The sequence below is a fragment of the Ascaphus truei genome, chromosome 13, assembly GCF_040206685.1.
Source record: "Ascaphus truei isolate aAscTru1 chromosome 13, aAscTru1.hap1, whole genome shotgun sequence".
Taxonomy (NCBI): Eukaryota; Metazoa; Chordata; class Amphibia; order Anura; family Ascaphidae; genus Ascaphus; species Ascaphus truei.
In genome coordinates, this window is record NC_134495.1 from 648,405 (window position 1) to 667,811 (window position 19,407).

At 50.1% G+C, this 19,407-nt stretch overlaps 1 protein-coding gene across 2 annotated transcripts in view; it reads left to right on the forward strand.

Annotated features, from left to right (window-relative positions):
* Window positions 1-19,407, forward strand: part of LOC142464677 (P2X purinoceptor 6-like) — a 65,876-nt gene that overhangs the window by 30,412 nt on the left and 16,057 nt on the right. The window contains exons 6-9 of one of the 2 annotated variants that reach the window (XM_075568051.1): window positions 3,920-4,000; window positions 4,365-4,506; window positions 6,286-6,395; window positions 7,779-7,872. In XM_075568051.1, the coding sequence (XP_075424166.1) occupies window positions 3,920-4,000; window positions 4,365-4,506; window positions 6,286-6,395; window positions 7,779-7,872 (427 nt within the window). The remainder of the gene's footprint in view (window positions 1-3,919; window positions 4,001-4,364; window positions 4,507-6,285; window positions 6,396-7,778; window positions 7,873-19,407) is intronic. The other variant, XM_075568052.1, reaches the window with a different exon arrangement.

The following is a 19,407-nucleotide window of genomic DNA, read 5'->3' on the forward strand; positions in this document are numbered from 1 at the left end:
AGAGCTTTGCAGTGCTTCTGAATTATTCTAATGCTTTTCTCCTTTTTCAAAACGTTAAGTTCCTCCACGAGGAATTACATGTCGCAATTCTGTTCTCAGAGCGTCCATTTCTTCCTGGTGCTGGCTCTGAGTGTGCATCAATGCATTCTGTAGTGCTTCCTGCACTTCTAACTTTTCCTGAGTCAACTGTTTCTTTACTTTTTCTGCTTGGTCAGTCAAATCTGAATTTTCGAATTTCAGAGTCTCATTTTCTTGCTTTACAGTCTCTAACTCACTCAGGGCAATCTCATGGGTTTGCTTCAACATTCCCAGCTCTGTGTTCAGACCGTGGCCCTCCAGGCGTGAGTTTTGCACCTCTGTGCTGAGTGCGTGAATCTCTTGTAGAGCTTTCCCGTATTTCTGTTTTAGGATAGTAATTACGGTGTTGGCCTTTTCCAGACTAGTCGTCACCTCTTCCAGCTCACTCCGTAAGAGAGACTCTGTTTTCTTCAAAGCCTCGAGCTCTTGTAAAGCTGGGAGTATACACCTCTGTAACTCTGCGTTCGCTTCTTGCACCTTCTTATAACATTCTCGCTCCTTCCCCAAATCCTGCCACAGGACTTCATAATCTTGGCGGGCAGCTTGGAGTGCAGAAACCAAAGCCTCTTTATCCTGGTTCAAGGATTCAGCTTCCCTCTGCTCCTCCTTTTCCTTTGCCACTGTTCCCGTGACAATTCTGCCGGTCCCTCCGGTCTGCAGCACATCTCGGCGCCTTTCTGACGCATGTCCTGACAGCGCAGGTTCAAGTGGCTCGGTCACTTCCCCTGTGACTTGAGGAACAGTTTTCTTTTTCTTCTTCTTTCTTTTTGCTTTATTAGCTCCAGAAATATCAGTGGTACTGGGCACACACTCACTGGTATCAGCTTCCACATCTTGCTTGCACTCACAGGGCGTTGCTTGCTTTTGCAGCTGTTTGTCTTTGAAAATTTTGGGGCACACATCTTCCATGTGACCCACTTCACGACAGGTCCAGCACACCAAATTCACCTGTAGGTATGGCTCTCCTCCAGGGGCCACACACGAATCGTCATCATCATCATCATCATCATCGTATGGCCTGAAGGGACACTGTTTTGCATGATTATGTACATTACAAAACAAACATTTCAAGTCGGCCATTTTAGAAACCCGGTAGGGACAATTGCTAGCTGCAATTTCACTCACTTCAGCAACTTACATACAGCACTTGCTAGCTGCAAATTCACTCACTTCAGCAAAAGGCATTAGCTTTACAAACAGCACTTGCTAGATGCAAAAAATTTTTTTTTTTTTTCTTCAGCAAAACATTTTGGTTTTCTGTTTGGGTTCAGGGTGCTATTGCATCCACACTTCGCACATTCTCTGTGTATGCTAGAAGCACAACTGATATACACAGTGGAACAGACTTCACTCATAGCATCTGTACTTTAGTTCAGCTGGGCGGCCATTTTAAAGCCCCGCATTTATTTGCAAACCCACAGACTTTTTAGTGTCGACCCGCATTCTCCACCATATGTGACAAACGCCCCTCTTTTGTAGTGCCGACGCCTGTCTGGGTTCTTCCCGACACAGTCTTCTAGGGTTATTTAATACAAAAACAGGATCATGCAAAGTATTAAGCTGCTTAACTCAGGCTTCTGCCTGCTTTATTTTCATCCAAGTAATGTACTGCAGCTTTAACATGTGAAGGTTAGAGGTACTCAGATACTTTCATTCAGCAGTTCACACATTTCAGTGTTACAGTATTTCCCACATTGTTATTTCAAGTAAAAAAGAAACCAAATGATATAAACAAAATCCTATCCCTTTCAGGGATCTAACTACACATAGAATCAGCCTCTAACTGCTGCTGGGCCAACTAACCTGGTTCCCCCAGTTTAAAACAATGCCCTCTCAATTAGGGTCACTAGATACAGCATAGTCCATTACAAACAGTAATACATCTTTGTTTGGCTTATCTGTTTTGTGGTGGGTACTCGGACCCAGGTGTCCGGCAAATCCTCTGGGACTGTGATACTTGGAGGGGCCGTCAACCCCGAAACTGGAAACAGGGGAGCAGCGATACCCCCAGCCTCCAGGCTCTAAGGAGAGAGAGTGAAATGCAAAACCTCTCTGCTCTAAGTACCTGTGCATGTGATTAGAAGAGCAGGTGAGGGAGAACTAGAGCCATTGTAATCTGTGGTCTGGATTTTCCATCCAGCTGCCTGAGTTAATGGGAAGATGTGGAACGGATCATTTTTAACTATTCCTGCACTTTCTGACCTAAAATGGGGCAGAAAGCTGCCTAACATCTTTGGACTATGTCACAGTATATATAACCCCACCCTTTGTTCTGGAAGCATGTTCTTCAGAGTTATGACTGGGGTACTCACTGTAAGTCCTGTATATAGTTTATATGTGTCTAGTCTGCAGCTCGCTTGTCTACTGTCACTGTTTATTATTTTACAGTTAAGTAACGTGCCCCGATATTCAGCTAGCGCCTGTTAAAGGATCTCAAAGTCTGTTTGCAGGAGAGGGATGCCACACTCTCCTCACAGGGATGTCTACTCTATACTGCAACCTACTGTATATTCCTATTGGATTAGCCCAATTGGCCAGTCCGCTTCTCGCATCACTGTCTCCCTGCAAGCTATTCCACATTCTTACCCATGCCTAGCCAGCACTTACCCTTGCCCGGCGTGCACTTATCCACGCCCAGCCAGCACTTACCCACGCCCAGCCCACACTTACCCACACCCTCGGCCAGCACTCTCATCCACACGCCCGGCCAGCACTTACCCACGCCCGGCCAGCACTTACCCACGCCCGGCCAGCACTTACCCACGCCCAGTCAGCACTTGCCCAGCCAGAACTTACCCACGCCCGGCCAACACGTACCCATGCCCAGCCAGGACTTGCCCACGCCCGGCCAGCACTTACCCATGCCCGGCCAGCACTTACCCACGCCCAGTCAGCACTTGCCCAGCCAGAACTTACCCACGCCCAGCCAGAACTTACCCACGCCCAGCCAGAACTTACCCACGCCCAGCCTGCACTTACCCATGCCCAGCCTGCACTTATCCATGCCCAGCCTGCACTTACCCACCCCCAGCACTTATCCATGCCCAGCCTGCACTTCCCACACCCCGCCAGCCCTTACCCATGCCCAGCCAGCACTTACCCACGCCCAGTCAGCACTTGCCCAGCCAGAACTTACCCACGCCCAGTCAGCACTTGCCCAGCCAGAACTTACCCACGCCCAGCCTGCACTTACCCACGCCCAGTCAGCACTTGCCCAGCCAGAACTTACCCACGCCCAGCCTGCACTTACCCACCCCCAGCACTTACCCACCCCCAGCCAGCACTTCCCACACCCCGCCAGCCCTTACCCACCCCCAGCCAGCACTTCCCACACCCCGCCAGCCCTTACCCATGCCCAGCCAGGACTTAGGTTTTGCCTATAATGCCGCAGACGGCGACACGATGGGTGACGTCACCCGTCGCCACCGGCGAAAGTTATGTTTCGCCGGTCGGCGGCATCGTGGGATTCCCGCAATTTGATTTGTTTAAGGGCCGTCACGTGACTTGACGGCCCTTGAAAAATCACATTTTGCTGGCGGCGGGTTTTCGCCACGGCGACGTCGCTCCGTCGCTTGTCGCCATCGCGTGCACTATAAGCGCACGCGGCGGCGGCGGCAATGCTTTTGTTTTAGGGCGAATTCACGTCGCCGTCACTATAAGCGCGGCCTTACCCTGTCAGTCTAAGAATAATTACAGAACCAGATGTTGTAAACCAGCTACAAATGTATTGAACTTAGTTGTGGCTGGGCCAATCGTTCTGGATGAAATGATCTATTTCTTTCTTATGTTCATAATATAATTAACCAGTTGGAACCTCCTGTTTGTTGCTTTTCTTGTTTAGGAAACTTCTTTTGCCTGAAGCAGAAAATTTCACTCTCTTTATTAAAAATGCAGTTTGCTTTAGCAAATTCAATGTGTCAAGGTAAGTGTTAGTTGTTTTGATAACGAAGGTTTCAATTAAATATTCACATGTATTAGTAAAGCGTGTTAATAAGTCATTTGGCGATAATTGCTGGTTTATTTGTGGTACTTTAAAAATATCAACAACATAGTTAAAAAAAAAAATAAAAAAAACATTTCTCTACTTTCCTGCTGGGGACTTGGCTTTAGTAAATAGGTAAATATGTAAAAAAAAAAAAATAAGATATTGCCAATTTCATCCAATTATTGATCGTTACTGCATCTCCCTCATAATGTTTTGAATCCCAACATTTTCAGCAGTTTTTTGCTTCTTACAAATACTTTGCTCGGTTAATCCTACACCACTTCATTTCGCTTTTTCAAAGGGCCAACACCTTGGAGACATCTGAAGAGACGTATTTTAAGAGCTGCATGTATGATCCGGCCTCAAACCCATACTGCCCAGTCTTCCGGATCCAAGACATGTTAACAGAAGCTGGCCACAGCTTTGAGGAACTAGCAACTGAGGTAACTTTCTTCAGTGTGTTTAATTTGTACAAATATTTATGCAATACATGCGTTGATCAATTCCTCCACACAACATTAATTTATCAGACATAATGGGTTTGAGCATCAACGTTTCATACTGCAATACTGCAAAACAGCTAGAGTTTTCTCTGAAAATTGCTTTTTAAAGGATTTTTGTTAAATAAAGCCCTGAAACTGATAAAACGCCTAATATATATATATTTGTTTTTAAATATATTGAGAATGTCATATTGTTTACCTTTACTGTTCCCTTATGACAAACTGGGTTCGTCATGGGCCCTGGCACACTAGAGGCCCTATTGACGTACCACGCTTGTTTCCACGGGTTGAACGTGCGAACCGCTACGTCATCACGATTGAAACTAAAGTGTAGCCTCCTCCGGGTCAGGGGGTGGTCAAGCCTCCTACATTTAACTTCTTACTTCTGGTCACAGCCGCTCTGAACAATTGCCTTTAGAATGAAGTGAAGCTTGCACCTCTTAGCGTTAATGTATCAAACTACTTGGTATCTATTTTACACTATTTGTGTCTGTTAATTATTTGGGGAGTGAGGCAATTTAGAACAGTATGGGTATCCAATATTAAATGAAGGTTCTCATGTTGTTTCTCTGTGTTATGATCTGATCCTTGCCTGCGATGGTATAAAACAAACTGACAAACACACAGAATAACACTATACAGACATCAATAATAGATCAGTTATCTTAGCAATCATCCATATTATGTGCTCAATATAGCTATCCAAAGTCAAACCTACATGCAACATTACTAATGATATACGTGTAAAAGTATTGATGTAAATCTGTATTGGTAAAGGATCCATGTAAAACCTAATTAACAGTGGCTTACATAAGACTTAGAGGCAAACCGACAGAATAATCATTTTTATAGAAGAGTAACACCCCTATGTATACATTTATGTATACACGCTGCCCCCCTGGTGGGGATAAGGAGCTAAGCTCTGCATACCACAGTGTTACGTGTATTTATGGACATAATCTCTGGCCAATGGCTGAGAGCAGAAGAAAGGAATGATTCCATTGGACCCTGAGGAGCTGAGACGTCATGGCAATGGGCGTGTGGCATACACAGGCAGGGAGGAGTGAGCTGAGAGGGAGAAGAGAGGACCTGTCCCGAGGAGCCCGGTAGATGAGACAGCAAGGTCGCAGAGCCTAAAAGACCAGCAGGGCGGCGAGAGAGAGAGCCTGTGTAAGCTGTGGGTCAGAGCTGTGGGGCATAAAGCCAGAAAGCAGCTGGGAGAGAGCTCCTACTAACACATCAGCATCCTTTCTAAGTGCCCTAGGCACGACCTGCATTGTAATGTAACAGGCCTGCAGCTATTTCACCTACATAACACTATACGAGCTCCAACGCTGTTCCGGCACCTACAGTGGCCTTTTTAGTTAGCACATGGGCCACGGGGTCTGAACAAGGGACTCTGTGGGACATTTGCACAGTGAGGTTTGCTATTATACTGTATTTCTTGCCCCTGTGGTCTCCTGACAGAGAAATTCCTGTGTTCCCTGCCTATAAAGTACTATTATTTATAAGCTGCATGTCCCGCGGTGCTGTCGAACTCCAGTATGGTGCTTTGCAGGCTTAGTATTCTATCTCAGGTACAGCGGAGGAGGACTCAGGCCCCCATCCTAGTATGTACATATTAATACATATAGGGAAATAAAGAGCGGCTACATATAAGTAGCCTCATACCTAGCCACTATAATTCATTTGTAAGGCACTTTATTGGGTTTTTTTCAGGGTGGTGCTGTTGCAGCTCACATTGAATGGACTTGTGATTTGGATCTTCCTGCCTCTGCATGCAAACCACATTATTCTTTTAGGCTGCAGGATAAGAACTATAATTTCAGGTAAGTTTGCTAAGGACAACAGTAAGAACAATAGGGTTGGTGGTAATTTATCAAAGTCTCCCAGCTCCACTCACAAAACCACTACACCAGATTTATCAAAGCAGAAAATGCAGTTTGGTCCAATGGAAATGTTTTTCCTCAATGCATTTTGGAGCAGTTTTTTTGCCCGTTTTGCAGTTTGAAGAGTTTGATCCTGTGCTCCTTAGTTGTGACGTGCATTAACAAAATAATTAGGGCCAGCATTGTGTTAATAGATAAATAGCTACATAACACCCATGTAGAGAACATGTCATCACTTTGAAGTTGATATCAATGACCGTTGAGTCTCCATTATAGTTTTTATAAATTACATTGTCAATAATAGATGTTTTCATCAAGACTCAATCATTTTTATCTTACATTTATTTTCTATCGCTCCTATAGTGAAAAAGGCGCCTTTAATTTACTCAACATGCTGGGGGATATGTATCAAGAAAGATGCTGCAATTTTCTTCACAACATGGAACAAAATGTTCCTTTTGTGTTAAGTTGTGCTGTGGCAGATGTATGAAACTTGTTACCTGTGCTCCTTATATCTGAAGCTGAACTTTTGAGTAAAGAGGTTATCACCATTTCAGGCTTCGCTGAATCTACACCATTTATTTATGCAAACTTTGATACATCTAATCATACTATAACTCCAAGCAACTTCTTCCCTTTCCTGCTCCAAAAAACCCTCCGAGTCATTAACTAATAGATGCGGAGTAAGGCTGCATCCGTAGACACTGCAGCCGTGCGGAGGCGTGGGTGTTTTCCCTGGTCTTAGTACGCGCGCCGTCCGGGGGCGTGTCTATGGGCGGGCCAGTGACGTCACGGAGCTGGGCAAACCACTCACGTGACGCCCTATCGAGCGAGAAATCAGTTTTGACTGATTTCATGCGCATCGCACGCCCGCTTCCGCCCGCCGTATAGACGCGATCACTGCCTTTAGGCAGTCTGATCACTCAGCGTGCGGACGCGTCCGCGCGGTCTGCCCCTGTATGGACGCAGCCTTAAACTGACACACGGAGATACACTGATGCACAGGCTGCTCCAGTCTGATACATATAGCCCCATTTTTACTTCTGCCTGATGACACCTTCCGGTGCTAGAAAACACCCTAAACTCCCTATACTTGAATGTCCTGTAAGGTGTCTTCCTGAGCAGGACGGTGTCTTCAGGCAGTGGGGGGCTTGGTAAATATGCCCAATATCCCTCTGTCTGTGGAACAGCATACAGTATTACCTTTTTTAACATCTGTTTACATGTGCATATAAATCAGATGACATGTGTAGCGTTGCCTCAGGGCTCACTAATTCTTATTCTTTATGGCATATTGTAAAATAGACTTTTCCCTTCTTGTAGAACTGCCACGTATTACTGGGACCTAGAGAGGCGTGAGTACAGAGATCTCCTGAAACTCTATGGGATCCGGTTTGATATATCGGTGACTGGGGAGGTATGCATCTTTTTCTAAATATAGACCATTGTGCCTGGGGGAGAACACACGCCAAAGAGGTCACAGGAGGGAGGGCTGTGTCACAGGAGGGAGGGCTGTGTCACTGGAACAATCGGGATAATGTGCATTGAAATGAAACTGCTTTGGAACTGATAACTGTGCCTGGGCCTTTCCCAGGTTTATAAAGGCCGTTCACATAAAGCTTGTCTGTAGCTGATGAGTCCAGCAGGGAGCTGGTTAATTGTAGCTAGAGACAATTAGCCAGTCTCCACCTGACTCTTCAGGCAGGTTTAAAAGTGTGCTGCACAAACGGCATGGGGTCTCTAGCACAAGGGAGGTGTGTGCTGACTATAGAGAGATCCCAGGGAGCCAGACCCGCTATTCCAGGACACAGCGGTCCCTGGAACCCGCCAGAGGGTGCACCACACAGGTACCAACCCAGACCGATGTACAGAGCCCGTGATAACAGGTACCTCTTTGGACTTTGGTCAGAGGTTGGCAAGAGGCCTCTCCTCCCAGCCCTGCAGATAGGGACCAGGACGCACGAGTTAGCCCTTACAGAGGGATATGCTTGTTTTGTTTATTTGTGTGCTGCCTTAAAGCTGTGTTGTTTTGAAGCTACAGGCTAAATAAAATCCAATGTTTCTTTCCCCCAACTCTATGTCTCCCTGGTTTTACCTCTGCACTCATCTCCTACAATAACCAATTGTTCAGCTGCAGTTTCCATGTCCTTTGAATGTACAGGTCAGTTTCAGAGGATAAGAAAAGCCGCTGGTTGCTAGAGTAGGATTGTTCTCAGTCTCAGGCAGGAAGAGGGGTGACATCAGTTTGTTTGGTGCAAAGATGGTGCTATAAACAGCACACTGTGTTGAAGAGCAATATACCATTGCTTTTGGAAATGCGCCAGTTTTATTGCAGTGCAGTTGACCAGCTTCCCAGACATTGCAAATTGATATTATGCAACTGAAATGTAGGGCTATTAAACACAATTACTAGTGTAGCCCTGGTAAGAAATTGGGCTATATAGCTTTCTCCTACTGCTATAAGCCCTGCTACAGGCAGGCTGCCAGTAGTTATCATGGATTTCCCCCGCTTCAAGCCCTGCCCTGAGTGGTGGAGGTAGGCCACCTGACTCTGTGTCTAAGGCAAGAGACATAGGGGAGGGGCCTGCCAAAGTCATAAAGGGCAGTGCACAGTCAATTTAGTCAGTTGTTGTGTGTGCTGGGAGTAGTGTGTTCTAGGAGAGTTAGGTATTACATGTGGAGGAGCTCAGGCAGGCCCTGAGCAGAGCTGATAGAGCTGCGGTGGACCAGTGCCTCACACCCTGCTTAGGGGGTGAGGGAAGAGCTAGACCCACCCTGAGTGCCTGTGACTTGGGGTGGTGGCAGGGGAACAAAGAGCCCCAGACAGCCCATCCTGAAGGGGTACAGTCTGGAGAGAGAAGACCTGCTGTACCTGATTACTGCTGTGTGCTGTGTGCTGCTACAGACAATAAAGAGCTGCTGCTACTTGTTTTATAAGAGACTGTGTGAAACTGAAATCTCTCGCCCCATCGAGGGGTTCTCTGGAAGGATTTCACACTACCCTGATAGGGCTTGCCAGAGATGGAGGCGTTGCACCCCTAGAACCAGATAAAGGCATCCACCCCTGAAACCTGTCCCTGTTGTCCCCCTTACCATCGTGGGAGACTCAGGCCCTCCTGTTCCTCACAGGTATGCACCACCAAGACACATGTAGCCAGACCTTAGCGCACCCTAGGGGTCCAATCTGCGATGGGGAGCAGCATGCAGAATCAGCAGGATGTCTGTGACCCACAGTATAGTGAGGGACACGGGGAGCAGCATGCAGAGTCAGCAGGATGTCTGTGACCCACAGTATAGTGAGGGACACGGGGAGCAGCATGCAGAGTCAGCAGGATGTCTGTGACCCACAGTATAGTGAGGGACACGGGGAGCAGCATGCAGAGTCAGCAGGATGTCTGTGACCCACAGTATAGTGAGGGACACGGGGAGCAGAATGCAGAGTCAGCAGGATGTCTGTGACCCACAGGAGAGTGAGGGACACGGGGAGCAGCATGCAGAGTCAGCAGGATGTCTGTGACCCACAGGAGAGTGAGGGACACGGGGAGCAGCATGCAGAGTCAGCAGGATGTCTGTGCCCCACAGGAGAGTGAGGGACACGGGGAGCAGCATGCAGAGTCAGCAGGATGTCTGTGCCCCACAGGAGAGTGAGGGACACAGGGAGCAGCATGCAGAGTCAGCAGGATGTCTGTGACCCACAGGAGAGTGAGGGACACGGGGAGCAGAATGCAGAGTCAGCAGGATGTCTGTGACCCACAGGAGAGTGAGGGACACGGGGAGCAGCATGCAGAGTCAGCAGGATGTCTGTGACCCACAGGAGAGTGAGGGACACGGGGAGCAGCATGCAGAGTCAGCAGGATGTCTGTGCCCCACAGGAGAGTGAGGGACACGGGGAGCAGCATGCAGAGTCAGCAGGATGTCTGTGACCCACAGGAGAGTGAGGGACACAGGGAGCAGCATGCAGAGGCAGCAGGATGTCTGTGCCCCACAGGAGAGTGAGGGACACGGGGAGCAGAGAGAGCATGTGAGGTGGCTAGAGCTGTGGGAGGGGAATCACGCCAACTCTGACTAAAAGCTTTGAAAAGCTGCAGAGAGCCATAGAGGCAACTAGAAATGCAGTGAGTGGCGTGGAGGGGAACTCTGCAGCACTGCAACTAGAAATGCAGTGAGTGACCTGGAGGGGAACTCTGCAGCACTGCAACTAGAAATGCAGTGAGTGACCTGGAGGGAAACTCTGCAGCACTGCAACTAGAAATGCAGTGAGTGGCCTGGAGGGGAACTCTGCAGCACTGCAACTAGAAATGCAGTGAGTGACCTGGAGGGAAACTCTGCAGCACTGCAACTAGAAATGCAGTGAGTGACCTGGAGGGGAACTCTGCAGCATGGCAACTAGAAATGCAGTGCATCACCTGGAGGGGAACTCTGCAGCACTGCAACTAGAAATGCAGTGAGTGACCTGGAGGAGAACTCTGCAGCACTGCGACTAGAAATGCAGTGAGTGACCAGGAGGGAAACTCTGCAGCACTGCAACTAGAAATGCAGTGAGTGACCTGGAGGAGAACTCTGCAGCACTGCGACTAGAAATGCAGTGAGTGACCAGGAGGGGAACTCTGCAGCACTGCAACTAGAAATGCAGACTGTAAAAAGAAAAAATCAGTCCCTAGAGGAAAAAATGGATGATCTGGAAAATAGATCACAGAGAAATAATGTGCGCATTATTGGAATCACTTGAAACCAATACAATGAATGGACTTTTGATCCAAATGGATACCAAAGACACTGGGAATTACTCATGTTGGAGCCCAGGTCAAGATGTAGAGGGCCCACAGACTAGGTCAAATCAGACCCAGGGCAGTAATGGCCAGAGTCCTAGATTTTGCAGAAAAAATGAACCTGAGTCAGCAGGATGTCTGTGACCCACAGGAGAGTGAGGGACACGGGGAGCAGCATGCAGAGTCAGCAGGATGTCTGTGCCCCACAGGAGAGTGAGGGACACGGGGAGCAGCATGCAGAGTCAGCAGGATGTCTGTGACCCACAGGAGAGTGAGGGACACGGGGAGCAGCATGCAGAGTCAGCAAGATGTCTGTGCCCCACAGGAGAGTGAGGGACACGGGGAGCAGCATGCAGAGTCAGCAGGATGTCTGTGTCCCACAGGAGAGTGAGGGACACGGGGAGCAGCATGCAGAGTCAGCAGGATGTCTGTGCCCCACAGGAGAGTGAGGGTCACAGGGAGCAGCATGCAGAGTCAGCAGGATGTCTGTGACCCACAGGAGAGTGAGGGACACGGGGAGCAGCATGCAGAGTCAGCAGGATGTCTGTGCCCCACAGGAGAGTGAGGGACACGGGGAGCAGAGAGAGCATGTGAGGTGGCCAGAGCTGTGGGAGGGGAATCACGCCAACTCTGACTAAAAGCTTTGAAAAGCTGCAGAGAGCACTGCAACTAGAAATGCAGTGAGTGACCTGGAGGAGAAATCTGCAGCACTGCAACTAGAAATGCAGTGAGTGACCTGGAGGGAAACTCTGCAGCACTGCAACTAGAAATGGAGTGAGTGGCCTGGAGGGGAACTCTGCAGCACTGCAACTAGAAATGCAGTGAGTGACCTGGAGGGGAACTCTGCAGCACTGCAACTAGAAATGCAGTGAGTGACCTGGAGGAGAAATCTGCAGCACTGCAACTAGAAATGCAGTGAGTGACCTGGAGGGGAACTCTGCAGCACTGCAACTAGAAATGCAGTGAGTGACCTGGAGGGAAACTCTGCAGCATTGCAAATAGAAATGCAGTGAGTGACCTGGAGGGAAACTCTGCCGCACTGCAACTAGAAATGCAGTGAGTGACCTGGAGGGGAACTCTGCAGCACGGCAACTAGAAATGCAGTGATTGACCTGGAATGAAACTCTGCAGCACTGCAACTAGAAATGCAGTGAGTGACCTGGAGGGGAACTCTGCAGCACTGCAAATAGAAATGCAGTGAGTGACCTGGAGGGGAACTCTGCAGCACTGCAACTAGAAATGCAGTGAGTGACCTGGAGGGGAACTCTGCAGCACTGCAACTAGAAATGCAGTTGTGACCTGGAGAAGAACTCTGCAGCACTGTAACTAGAAATGCAGTGAGTGACCAGGAGGGAAACTCTGCAGCACGGCAACTAGAAATGCAGTGCGTGACCTGGAGGGAAACTCTGCAGCACTGCAACAAGAAATGCAGTGAGTGACCTGGAGGGGAACTCTGCAGTACTGCAACTAGAAATGCAGTGAGTGACCTGGAGGGGAACTCTGCAGCACGGCAACTAGAAATGCAGTGAGTGACCTGGAGGGAAACTCTGCCGCACTGCAACTAGAAATGCAGTGAGTGACCTGGAGTGGAACTCTGCAGCATGGCAACTAGAAATGCAGTGCATGACCTGGAGGGAAACTCTGCAGCACGGCAACTAGAAATGCAGTGAGTGACCTGGAGGGGAACTCTGCAGCACTGCAACTAGAAATGCAGTGAGTGACCTGGAGGGGAACTCTGCAGCACTGCAACTAGAAATGCAGTGAGTGACCTGGAGGAGAGCTCTGCAGAACTGCAAATAGAAATGCAGTGAGTGACCTGGAGGGGAACTCTGCAGCACTGCAACTAGAAATGCAGTGAGTGACCTGGAGGGAAACTCTGCCGCACTGCAACTAGAAATGCAGTGCGTGACCTGGAGGGAAAATCTGAAGCACTGCAACTAGAAATGCAGTGCGTGACCTGGAGGGAAAGTCTGCAGCACTGCAACTAGAAATGCAGTGCGTGACCTGGAGGGAAACTCTGCCGCACTGCAACTAGAAATGCAGTGAGTGACCTGGAGGGGAACTCTGCAGCACGGCAACTAGAAATGCAGTGAGTGACCTGGAGGGAAACTCTGCAGCACTGCAACTAGAAATGCAGTGAGTGACTTGGAGGGGAACTCTGAAGCACTGCCACTAGAAATGCAGTGAGTGACCTGGAGGGGAACTCTGCAGCACTGCAACTAGAAATGCAGTGCGTGACCTGGAGGGAAACTCTGCAGCACGGCAACTAGAAATGCAGTGAGTGACCAGGAGGGAAACTCTGCCGCACTGCAACTAGAAATGCAGTGAGTGACATGGAGGGGAGCTCTGCAGCACTGCAACTAGAAATGCAGTGAGTGACCTGGAGGGAAACTCTGCAGCACTGCAACTAGAAATGCAGTGAGTGACCTGGAGGGAAACTGTGCAGCACTGCAACTAGAAATGCAGTGAGTGACCTGGAGAAGAACTCTGCAGCACTGCAACTAGAAATGCAGTGAGTGACCAGGAGGGAAACTCTGCAGCACTGCAACTAGAAATGCAGTGAGTGACCTGGAGGGGAACTCTGCAGCACTGCAACTAGAAATGCAGTGAGTGACCTGGAGGGGAACTCTGCAACACTGCAACTAGAAATGCAGTGAGTGACCTGGAGGGAAACTCTGCAACACTGCAACTAGAAATGCAGTGAGTGACCTGGAGGGGAACTCTGCAGCATGGCAACTAGAAATGCAGTGCATGACCTGGAGGGAAACTCTGCAGCACTGCAACTAGAAATGCAGTGAGTGACCTGGAGGGGAACTCTGCAGCATGGCAACTAGAAATGCAGTGCGTGACCTGGAGGGAAACTCTGCAGCACTGCAACTAGAAATGCAGTGAGTGACCTGGAGGGGAACTCTGCAGCACTGCAACTAGAAATGCAGTGAGTGACCTGGAGGGGAACTCTGCAACACTGCAACTAGAAATGCAGTGAGTGACCTGGAGGGAAACTCTGCAGCACTGCAACTATAAATGCAGTGAGTGACCTGGAGGGGAACTCTGCAGCACTGCGACTAGAAATGCAGTGAGTGACCTGGAGGCAAACTCTGCAGCACTGCAACTAGAAATGCAGTGAGTGACCTGGAGGGGAACTCTGCAGCACTGCGACTAGAAATGCAGTGAGTGACCAGGAGGGGAACTCTGCAGCACTGCAACTAGAAATGCAGTGAGTGACCTGGAGGGAAACTCTGCAGCACTGCAACTAGAAATGCAGTGCGTGACTTGGAGGGAAACTCTGCAGCACTGCAACTAGAAATGCAGTGAGTGACCTGGAAGGAAACTCTGCAGCACGGCAACTAGAAATGAAGTGCGTGACCTGGAGGGAAACTCTGCAGCACTGCAACTAGAAATGAAGTGAGTGACCTGGAGGGGAACTCTGCAGCACTGCAACTAGAAATGCAGTGAGTGACCTGGAGGGAAACTCTGCAGCACTGGAACTAGAAATGCAGTGAGTGACCTGGAGGGAAACTCTGCAGCACGGCAACTAGAAAAGCAGTGAGTGACCTGGAGGGGAACTCTGCAGCACTGCAACTAGAAATGCAGTGAGTGACCAGGAGGGAAACTCTGCAGCACTGCAACTAGAAATGCAGTGAGTGACCTGGAGGGAAACTCTGCAGCACTGCGACTAGAAATGCAGTGAGTGACCAGGAGGGGAACTCTGCAGCACTGCAACTAGAAATGCAGTGAGTGACCTGGAGGGGAACTCTGCAGCACTGCAACTAGAAATGCAGTGAGTGACCTGGAGGGGAACTCTGCAGCACTGCAACTAGAAATGCAGTGAGTGACCTGGAGGGGAACTCTGCAGCACTGCGACTAGAAATGCAGTGAGTGACCTGGAGGGGAACTCTGCAGCACGGCAACTAGAAATGCAGTGAGTGACCTGGAGGCAAACTCTGCAGCACTGCAACTAGAAATGCAGTGAGTGACCTGGAGGGGAACTCTGCAGCACTGCAAATAGAAATGCAGTGAGTGACCTGGAGGGGAACTCTGCAGCACTGCAACTAGAAATGCAGTGAGTGACCTGGAGGGAAACTCTGCAGCACTGCAACTAGAAATGCAGTGCGTGACCTGGAGGGAAACTCTGCAGCACTGCAACTAGAAATGCAGTGAGTGACCTGGAGGGGAACTCTGCAGTACTGGAACTAGAAATGCAGTGAGTGACCTGGAGGGAAACTCTGCAGCACGGCAACTAGAAATGCAGTGAGTGACCTGGAGGGGAACTCTGCAGCACTGCAACTAGAAATGCAGTGAGTGACCAGGAGGGAAACTCTGCAGCACTGCAACTAGAAATGCAGTGAGTGACCTGGAGGGAAACTCTGCAGCACTGCGACTAGAAATGCAGTGAGTGACCAGGAGGGGAACTCTGCAGCACTGCAACTAGAAATGCAGTGAGTGACCTGGAGGGGAACTCTGCAGCACTGCAACTAGAAATGCAGTGAGTGACCTGGAGGGGAACTCTGCAGCACTGCAAATAGAAATGCAGTGAGTGACCTGGAGGGGAACTCTGCAGCACTGCAACTAGAAATGCAGTGAGTGACCTGGAGGGAAACTCTGCAGCACTGCAACTAGAAATGAAGTGCGTGACCTGGAGGGGAACTCTGCAGCACTGCGACTAGAAATGAAGTGCGTGACCTGGAAGGAAACTCTGCAGCACTGCAACTAGAAATGCAGTGCGTGACCTGGAGGGAAACTCTGCAGCACTGCAACTAGAAATGCAGTGAGTAACCAGGAGGGGAACTCTGCAGCACTGCGACTAGAAATGCAGTGAGTGACCAGAAGGGGAACTCTGCAGCACTGCAACTAGAAATGCAGTGAGTGACCAGGAGGGGAACTCTGCCGCACTGCAACTAGAAATGCAGACTGTAAAAAGAAAGAATCAGTCCCTAGAGGAAAAAATGGATGATCTGGAAAATAGATCACAGAGAAATAATGTGCGCATTATTGGAATCACTTGAAACCAATACAATGAATGGACTTTTGATCCAAATGGATACCAAAGACACTGGGAATTACTCATGTTGGAGCCCAGGTCAAGATGTAGAGGGCCCACAGACTAGGTCAAATCAGACCCAGGGCAGTAATGGCCAGAGTCCTAGATTTTGCAGAAAAAATGAACCTGCTACGGGCATATAAAAGTGCTGGCAGCCTAATATTTGAGGGACTTAGGATCCTGTTATTCCAAGACTATTTCGCAGCAGTGTCCGATAAAAGGAGGGAATTCAGCAAGGGATGCAGAGCTATCTTTAAGGGCAACAAAAATGTTACACTAAGCTACCCTGCCACGCTGAGAGTCTTCACGGAGGCAGGAACAAGAGTGTTCAACACGGCAGAGGAAGCGGAAAAGTTCTTACAGAGACCCGAAGCAAAGGCACAAGATAAAGGTTCTGGGGGTGAATCAAAGAGCAACGGAAGAAACAACGAAACCCCCAAAAGGAGCGAGGCCGGCAAGAGAACAAAAAGTACAAGAAGTATCTTGAGGACTTGGAATGGTGCAAAGGATTAAAAATACTTCTTGGGGTATCCTGAAATAAAAGATTGAAGGAGGGGAAAAGTTGGTGGAGTAGAGGGGACTAGAAGAATTGCCTTGTTAATAGTTGTAACCCTGTTTCCCTCACCGAATCTCACAAAGGGCCTATCTCTGGGAAACTCACTCTGGTTACATGGTTGAGTGTGGTGCAAACCTGCTGGTAACAGGGGGCCCTGGGTTTCCCGTGTGGTGGTATAGGGGAATGACAGGACAGGCTTCTGGGGTCTTGCCCGAATTGTACTCACAGGTGCAGCGCCTCCATCTCTTGCAGCCCCCAGGTGTATGGGGAGAAGTCTCTGCAGGAGAATCTCTTCACCCTCTTCCCAATAGACTTAACTCTCAAGCAGGAGGTATAACAAAACACAGGTCCTTTATTCTCACTATATTCAGCACCACAGTTGATCTCAGCTTTCAGTGGTTTCCACCCTCAGGATGTCCCTGGACATTCACTCCCAGGCTACGTGCACTGAGAGCAGTCCAAGCTCTTCCCTTATCCCCAGATGAAATAAGAGGAATAGTCTTCCACCGCTCCCCAAGGGGAGGGCAGACAGTATGCAGAGCCCTGCACACTGTCACGGGTAGACTTGGCTTCTCTCAAGGTAGAGGCAGACTGCTAAATACAGGAAGCGCAGTGCCTTAAATAGATCCAGTAGTCACCACCTCTGTGCCTCTCATTGGACACAAGGCCTGATGTCACTACCTTCTCTGACTGAATGAACTGCAAGGAGTGGGGGAAACCCATGATTACTCCTGGAAAACCTACCCTTACTGGGCATTACTGCCAGGAGGAGGGCAGACCTATAGCCCAAAACCAATCAGGGCTACACAGTTTTTGGGGAAGGCCAATGTTCACACCCAAGCTAGGCGCGTTTAGTAACCAAGTAGTTAAAAAATACAAAAACAGTTATGCTAATACAGGCAACAGTTAAACATGTTTATATAAGGAAGCGATAAAAGGTATAACAGGTTAATATAATACGGCCTAACAAGAAGTTAGAAAAGCCAAAAGTTTATTAGTAAGGAATAAATTGAAGGATATATATAATACTAGCTGAGAGACCCGGCGTTGCCCGGGATGTAAATGCGTAATAGGTAGTATTATTTATAAATCGTGGAACAATAGGTGACTGTTTGTTGTAAAGGTTGGATAATAATGTTGAAAAGAAAGATGGAAGAAAATGTAATACGATGTTGTATAAAAATGGTTTATTGTAACCACACCACAGTACAATGTATATTTTGGTGCCATAAGTGATGTAAAAATGTGAGGCGTGTGTCCTGCTAGGGTGTGAGGCGGCGGGTGGCGCGTGGGTTGTGAGTGCTGTCTGCGAGTGTGGGTCCTGCTAGGGTGTGAGGCGGCGGGTGGTGCGTGGGTTGTGAGTGCTGTCTGTGAGTGTGGGTCCTGCTAGGGTGTGAGGCAGCGGGTGGCGCGTGGGTTGTGAGTGCTGTCTGTGAGTGTGGGTCCTGCTAGGGTGTGAGGCGGTGGGTGGCGCGTGGATTGTGAGTGCTGTCTGTGAGTGGGGGTCCTGCTAGGGTGTGAGGCGGCGGGTGGCGCGTGGGTTGTGAGTGCTGTCTGTGAGTGGGGGTCCTGCTAGGGTGTAAGGTGGTGGGTCAGTGATGTCGGTGCGTAGGGGCGGGCGGCAGCAGGTGTGTGTGGTGGCAGGTATGTGTCGAGTGTGGCGGGTGTCTGTTGAGTGCGTGCAGCGGCTGTGAGGCGGTGGGTGAAAGGCAGAGGCGGCCGGAGTAAGGGCGGGTGAAAGGCAGAGGCGGGGGTGGGTAGGCGGTAAGGCGGGCAGGAAGGCGAAGGGCGGCGGGAAAGGGAGGAGGGGGTGGTGGAGGGGGGCAAGGGGTGGAGGAGGGGGGCAAGGGGTGGAGAGGGGGAAGGGTTAGAGGAGAGGGGGAAGGGTTAGAGGAGAGGGGGAAGGGTTAGAGGAGGGGGGGAAGGGTTAGAGGAGGGGGGAAGGGTTAGAGGAGGGGGGGAAGGGTTAGAGGAGGGGGGAAGGGTTAGAGGAGGGGGGGGAAGGGTTAGAGGAGGGGGGGAAGGGGTGGAAGTGTGGGAGGGGGTGGGAGGGGAAAGGGGTGGAGGGGAGGGGAGCGGAGGGAGGGGGGGAAAGGGGAGCAGAGGGGGGGTGGAAAGGGGGGGGGAAGGGGAGATGGGGGGGGAAGGGGAGAAGTGGTGGGAAGGGGAGGAGGGGGGAGGTGGTGGGAAGGGGGAGGAGGTGGTGGGAAGGGGGGAGGTGGTGGGAAGGGGGAGAAGGGGGGAGGTGGTGGGAAGGGGGAGGAGGGGGAAGGTGGTGGGAAGGGAGAGGAGGGGGGATGTGGTGGGAAGGGGGAGGAGTGGGGAGGGGGAGGAGGGGGAAGGTGGTGGGAAGGGGGAGGAGGGGGGAGGTGGTGGAAAGGGGGGGGAGGTGGTGGGAAGGGGGGGAAGGAGGGGAGGGGGGAGGTGGTGGGAAGGGGGGGAGGTGGTGGGAAGGGGGGGAGGGGGGAGGTGGTGGGAAGGGGGAGGAGGGGTGAGGTGGTGGGAAAGGGGAGAAGGGGGGAGGTGGTGGGAAGGGGGAGAAGGGGGGAGGTGGTGGGAAGGGGGAGAAGGGGGGAGGTGGTGGGA